The 7500-nt window shown below is 35.1% G+C and overlaps 1 protein-coding gene across 1 annotated transcript in view; it reads right to left on the bottom strand.

The window, feature by feature from the left end:
- LOC136827060 (glutamate receptor-like) overlaps positions 1-4197 on the bottom strand; it is an 11502-nt gene extending 7305 nt beyond the window's left edge. The window contains exons 1-6 of the mRNA XM_067084812.1: positions 3421-4197; positions 3042-3145; positions 2043-2133; positions 1416-1574; positions 1186-1277; positions 65-226 (exon numbers count right to left, since the gene is read on the bottom strand). Coding sequence (XP_066940913.1) covers positions 65-226; positions 1186-1277; positions 1416-1574; positions 2043-2133; positions 3042-3145; positions 3421-3474 — 662 coding nt within the window. The 5' untranslated portion in view covers positions 3475-4197. The remainder of the gene's footprint in view (positions 1-64; positions 227-1185; positions 1278-1415; positions 1575-2042; positions 2134-3041; positions 3146-3420) is intronic.
- Positions 4198-7500: the final 3303 nt, after the last annotated feature.

Consider the following 7500-nt stretch of genomic DNA (forward strand, 5'->3'; position numbering starts at 1 on the left):
GTGAATGCGATTTAAGATCATCGGGAGGTCGAAGGCTAACGCTTCGATATGACGTGTATGCTACGTCCGCACCGCTGGCACGCCTGCGGGACTGACGCGTGGTCCCACACTGCTTTCCCGTTCCCGCCAAAAAGCGTGGGTCCCCACGAGGTTCAGAGATTCGCCCCAGGACCTGAGACGATGAGGCAGCGCTGCGTCGGGTGTATCCATCTCAGTTTTTTTATATCTATTTTTTACAAAAAAAAAAAGATCAGCATTAGTATAAGCAATAAAATAACTTATATTCAATGAACTAAAACCATCAAAGTAACAAAATGAGCGCTGAATAATAATAATCACACAATTAAGACATATGCAAACAACTAAAGTTGGATTGTATGTTTCCAATATATCAGCACTAGTATAAACAATAAACATATAAAGAAAAGTAACTTCTATTCAATGAACTAAAAAAACATATGCAAACAAATATATACTTGAAAATTAACTTATATAACAAATGTTTAATTGTATGTTTCAGTGTATATAATGATTGTAAACATATAATTGAAAAATGACTTTTATTCAAGAACTAAAAACCATTATACTAATAAAATGAAGTAAGAATTAGCACAAATAAGACATATGTAAAACAAATAAATGCATAAATACAAAGAGTTTGAAGTTATTATTATAACAAATATAAATGTATGTTAACAGTAGTTCTCCTTATTTTCAATTGCAATGTAGGCCCTCACAGCTTCCACCAATACCATGTAGTGCACATACACCACGACAGCCTCCATTACGTTTCTTTGTTGTCTGTGTGCTGGTGTTATAAGGGAAATATTCCATGTTGATTCAGCAAAGGGATACTTTTGCTACAGGGAGGCGCTGAATGTCCTGCAAGTTCATTGATGGAATTATCATTGGGGTATTTACGTTAATATGTCACTTGCTCTGCCATTTGTGGCCTATTGTTTAGAAATAAAGAGGCCGTTAACAGACAAAATCACTTGATTCAACAGTATAGCCACGTTTTTACGCTGGGCTGTCGTGAATGTGTGAACGGGGCTTTACGCTCGTCAGTTGCGAGTCCACCTTTTTAAACACTGAGCCGCTCGCCTACCCCAAGATATATATATATGATATGATGTAATACAAAAAATAACGTCGGTGAAGAAAGCAAGTTCCCTCGTCCCTTACCCTTTGTCAGGAGATATATATCCGTAGAGGAACTGCACCATAAACGTTGCTAGCGCCACGCCAATAAGGGTTACGCCTAAGATCAACCACACCTGATAAAAGTGTAGAGGTAAGACTATAACTGCAATGGTTATCAAAATCAGTTTAAAAACCCTACATCGGTTTACGAATCACGCTTACGCTCAACCACGCATGACATACAGTGTAAACAAAGGCACCACAAGACTCACAGATGTTGTATAAGGCTTCACGAAACCGGCAACGTCAGCTTCCAGAACGGGAGTCTTGTGGCCGACTGCTTGCTCGTCCATGAAGAGCGGCTCGCTCAGAGAAACGGCAGAAGCGCGTTCGGCGTTCATTGATAGGACTATGGCGGACATATCGGCCTCCTGGCGGAGATAACTTGTTATTCAGTGATTTCTAGATTATTTTCCTTTCTACCAGACGAAAGAAACTTGATAATAACATCTACTTGGCCTAAATTGTGCCTTCGCCAACTAGTATGGCTCAAAACTAGCTCTCGTTATTTCGACAGCCATTAAGTCTGTCAAATTGCAATATAACATTTTCTGTGAGCGTCATACTCGCTTGCCAGGTTTTCATTATTAACCTAGAGAGAGAGAGAGAGAGAGAGAGAGAGAGAGAGAGAGAGAGAGGTTGTAGTTGCAGAACAGGAAAATCAGTGATGTCACCCGAGTTATAGACTCAAGTTCAATTAATATGAATAAGCTGGTGAATAAGTAAATATAAATGAGACATTTACTTTCTGAAGCTCTTTAGAGAGGATAATGGATAAACTAATGAACAAAATAAAAAAAAAACACTTCTTTCTGAATGAAAAATGACAACAAACAAACCTTCCTAGTGAGCAATCCCATAATTCCAGTCCATGTTCCGTTAGGCAGACTAATGCCATAGTGGCGGTCCTTCGCTAAGATGTATTGCACACTACACACAAAAAGAGAGAGAGATGATAGATGATTAATTGATGATTATCTAAACTGAATAATTCGCTAAGATTCGAACTACATGAGTAAAGGTGGGATAATGACAATTAACGAGAGTATAGGAGAACAGTATGTAATGTCAGAAAACCTAGACCTACTTGGATGAGAATTATAATAAGAAGAGAAGTTAGACTTGAATGAAGACTGGTGAAAGTCCAAGAGTAAAACAGACATGAGTGATGATGATAGATTGGAATGAGCAATAATAGGGAATAAGTTGGTCTGAAATTGTAAATAAAGAAGAGAGCTAAAAGCACAAGATAAAAGCACGGAAGCCTTGATACAATCTCGAAGGAAGATTGGAAATGTCCTGTAGATTTGCTAGCTTATTGCGATTCCTGCAGGGTGCCGTTGTTGATAATAATTTCTGGAGTAATTTTGGCTGCAAGGAAGGCCTAAAATTCAGCCCATGAAAGAATCCTGCAAGTATTAAAATCAAATGTATAAAATGAACGAAATTTCACTCATTTTGAGCGTTCCATCCAGTTTGTAATGTCAAAGGTCGCAAAAGAGATTGACCAGAAAAACCTAAAATCATGAAAAAATAAATTTTATTAATAAAAATTTAAGGAATAAACGTTGGAAAATAGTTTGCTAAACCAAACCTTCACGAAGCAGATTAAGTAAATCAAAATACCGAACTTATTTAATTTTACTTATGAGCCAAACTACTGGAGGACGGTTTATTTTAATTTCTCAAGTTCATGAACAGAAAAAAAAATACTTAAAAAAATTCTTGTATTTATTACAGAGGAAAAGAACGAAACACATACTGCCAAGCAGAACATAGATGTTTAAACAAAGGTTATAAAGAAAGAGGAAAAATCGAGGATAATATTTTGTGGTTACCAAGTTCCTAATTGCCGAGCCAAGATGTCCACCAGATCAACCATTATCCCGGTCACCGTCAGGTTTGGCTCCCTGCCCACGATACTCTCGATGAATGGGGGCCACTGTGAAGGAGAGAGAGAGAGAGAGAGAGAGAGAGAGAGAGAGAGAGAGAGAGAGAGAGAGAGAGAGAGAGAGGTATTAGCTGGGAGAACGCAAACGTGTCATTATTTAATTCCTAAATATAATCTCTTAGGCTAAAGAGAGGCTGTTTTCGATTATGCTGACTCTAAGTAGGCCTACAGTACATACAAACCGGTGCAAAATTCTCATAATATCCTTCAAACACTACTAAAATATACATATATACAAGTATTTGCATAAAGTATGATATATTTACCTGTTCCACACACAATTTGAGGCATCTCTTCGAAGGGATGACGGCAGTCTCCATGATAGCTAGACCTAGGAAGCCGATGACCGTGCCTACCGTCTAGATGCTACCTTGAGACTGAACAGCAATAGCTGCTGAGTATTTTACAAGGCTTCAGGTCCTTTTATTTCTCTGCATAAATAAATTAAAGCTGAAAACACAACTTTTGAAAACTAATCTCCTGTCAGTGTAGCTGTTTCGATGATTGAAGCTGGAACGTTCAAAGACTAATTGGTTTATAAAAGTTACAAAACTCTTGACTCACTGAAGCAAATAATGGTGGCCGGTAATAAAGTCACGGAAAAAAAAAGTCAGAGGAAATAAAGTCACAATTTTGGCTGTGAAAAAAGTCACAGGAAAAAAAGTCACATTAATTTATGGTGGCTGGTAATAGTCACAGGGAAAAATTCACAATATTTCTTGATTTCTTGGGGGTCACTATCTAATTGATATTTGCAGTCTTTTGTTAATGTTTGCACGGAAATCCCGCAAGGGGCTTGGGAGTCACTATCTAGGAAAGATGATTGTGAACTTCTTTCCAGTGACATTTTCCGTGACTTTTTCCCGCGACTTTTTTTTCTGTGACTTTTTTTCCTGTGAATTTATGACCCGGATTCCAAATAGTTATTGGTTACGGATACCATGTTGTGATCAAGTAAGGTAATTCGAATTGTTCAATTTTCTCTATCTTCTTCGTTCTTATTTTCTTATATGACTATTGTTAAAATTTTCCATACATATTCATTGACTTTTCATTCATTATTAAATATACACTCATTCGAAATAATAATAATAATAATAATAATAATAATAATAATAATAATAATAATAATAATAATAATAATAATAATAATAATAATAATAATAATAATAATAACAACAGTTATATTAGATGTAGTTTATGCATCTATAATCACTTAATTGCTTTGTTTTCTTTTCATCAGAATTTACAATTAATATAGTTGTTTGATACTTAAATCTTGAAAGCATTCAAGACACTTCATGCACTTGTTACAACGTTCATACTATATCAATAAATATATATATATATATATATATATATATATATATATATATATATATATATATATGTATATATATATATACTTATGTATATGTATAAATGTATATATACATATATATTTGTATAGTATATATATATATAAAATATATATATATATATATATATATATATATATATATATATAATATATATATATATATATATATATATATATATATATATATATATATATATATATATATATATATATATATATATATATAATATATATATATATACTGTATACATATATAAATATATACATACATATATATATATAATATATATTCATATTTATAAATATATTCATACATATAACTACAATATATAGTATATATATATATATATATATATATATATATATATATATATATATATATATATATATATATATATATATATACATGAACCTATATACAAATCTATATTTATAAATATAAGAATATATATATATATACATACATATATATATATATATATATATATATATATATATATATATATATATATATATATATATACCGCTGTAAATGTCGAAACCAGAATAATTCTTTATTAGTCACTCTCAGTTCTTTATTGAAAAATCGTAATTACTGAAATTCGTGACGAAATGAAAACATATTTCCAAAAATCTCCTTCCAGAAAAAAAGAGAAACTCGAGAACGAACCAATATACAAACAAACTCACATGTAAAATGAAGTTGAGTGATGAGACATACCGCGTCGACCTCCTGTGAACTTTCCAAAGATTGGCTCCAGCGTCTTCAGGGAGTCTGCGACATTGCTTCCAGAATTTCCACCTTTTCAAGGATCTATATCTATTTACGCATGATTATACATATACTTGTATAATCGAGAATTACTCCAAATCTCTTCCAACTGCTGGACGACAGTGACGTTCCAAGCAATCCCCAACAATTCCCGACGACAGAAGCAGCTCCAGTGGAGGCGAAAACGTCTCCAGAATCCGCATGGGTCACTTGTGGCAGATTACAAAACCTGGCATAACTCAAGACACAGTTCAGACAACTAGAAGGAGGATGCAGGGCTCTCCAGTTGAGAGGACGATGGCCCGAATCACCCTGCTGAATCCTCCGAAGAACACATCGAAGAACCTCTGAAAAATCTCTGGAAAGAACAGATGAGGATCTACACCAAACGGTCGAGGAAGCGATTCAGAGACGAGAATACCTCTCAGACCTGGAGAAAGGGGAATTGGAATACATGATGATGACTTTGCAGAAGAACCACCCAGGACAACGCAGACGTAGGAGACACAACAACGACAAAGTCGCTCGGAAATCAGCCCCGATGATGGAACTGGAAGCTTTCCCGCGTCACACAGGTGCAGCGATCAGAGCTGGCGGCAAGTACTCGATACCTCTGGGTAGGGACCTAAGGAAGCAAGGATACCAACTTCTAATGTTCATCACTGGCAACATCTGGCGTGGCGAAAAACTCCCAAGTTCAATGCCTGCTAAACTTGAGAAATGGACCTTCCCATTCGGAGCTCAGGCATCGAGGAACACCCTCAGCATTCGCTGCATTCCTGCTGAAGGCGATCTGGAAAGCTTCCTACCTGCAGCCAAGGAGTCATTGCTTTACTTTGATCAACCTCGTGTTTCCTACAGTGTGCTGCGAAGTGACTGGTTTCGGGACTCTGCAAAGGATTCATCTCTTTTCTGCATAGAACATGACAAGAAGCATTACTTGGCTAGCTGACAGAGAAGAGAATGGGAAGGGCCCATCCCTGGTAAAAATAAACCCCCACTTCCATGATGCTCTGTTGGCAAGGATGCCCCAGGGTGAGATCATTTAAGATCGGCAAAGGCCATAATCTATTCAAAACCTCTATCTATCTATCTATCTATCTATCTATATATAATATATATAATAATGGGTTTTGTTTGAATCCTTTAACTGATTATCAAAACGAAATGTATTTGTAAAGATATACAGAGAACTTAAAGCTTTCGTCCATACTTCTGTGTACTTGATCAAGTCCAGAGAAGGAAGGACGAAAGATAAGCTTTATCAGAGAATTTTACAAATACACATCGCTTGTATATTTCCTTTTATGATCAAGAATATTATTGTGGATGCATCTCTGCAAAACTGATAGGCCCGATAGTGTTATGTATGTATGTGTATATGTATATATATATATATATATATATATATATATATATATATATATATATATAATATATATATATAGGATGTATGGATATGGATAAAAACAGTCAGCTCATCATTGACATATTTATTAATAGCTGCATCTTTTCTGGATAAAAAGATCACCCAATATCCCATCTTTTCTGGCAAAAAAAAAGATAAAAACACACTAATTAAAACTTACAATAGATGGCAGATTGCCACAATGGACTGAGCTTTATCGTACTGGTCTTAGGCTAGCAAAGCCTGAAATGTCCAACATTAGGAATCATTCATAAATATGTGATGTGTGTGTTTATGTCGAAATCCAAATCATTCTATATTAGTTACTGTTATTTAATGAAAATCGTAAAAATTCAAATTCGTGATGAAATTATAACATATTTCAAAAATCTCCTTCCAGAAAAAACAAAAACTAGAAACTGAATCATTAAATAAACTCGTAAAAATTCAAATATAAACCCAGAAAAAATCAAAAAAGTTCAGTGGCGAGACATATCGCGTCGACCTCCTGCGAACTTTCCCAAGATTGGCTCCAGCGTCTTCAGGAGTCTGCGACATTGCATCAAGAATTTCTACCTTTTGAAGGATCCATATCTATTTACGCATGATTATACATGTACACGCTTTCATATAATTAGAAAAGGAGACGAAGAATTACTCCAAATCTCTACCAACTGCTGGACGACAATGACGTTCCAAGCAATCCCCAACAATTCTCGACGACAGAAGCAGCTCCAGTGGAAACGAAAAAGTCTCCAGAATCCACATGGGTCACTTGTGGCAGATTACAAAACCTGGCATAACTC

The sequence above is a fragment of the Macrobrachium rosenbergii genome, chromosome 41 (assembly GCF_040412425.1).
Source record: "Macrobrachium rosenbergii isolate ZJJX-2024 chromosome 41, ASM4041242v1, whole genome shotgun sequence".
Classification (NCBI taxonomy): Eukaryota; Metazoa; Arthropoda; class Malacostraca; order Decapoda; family Palaemonidae; genus Macrobrachium; species Macrobrachium rosenbergii.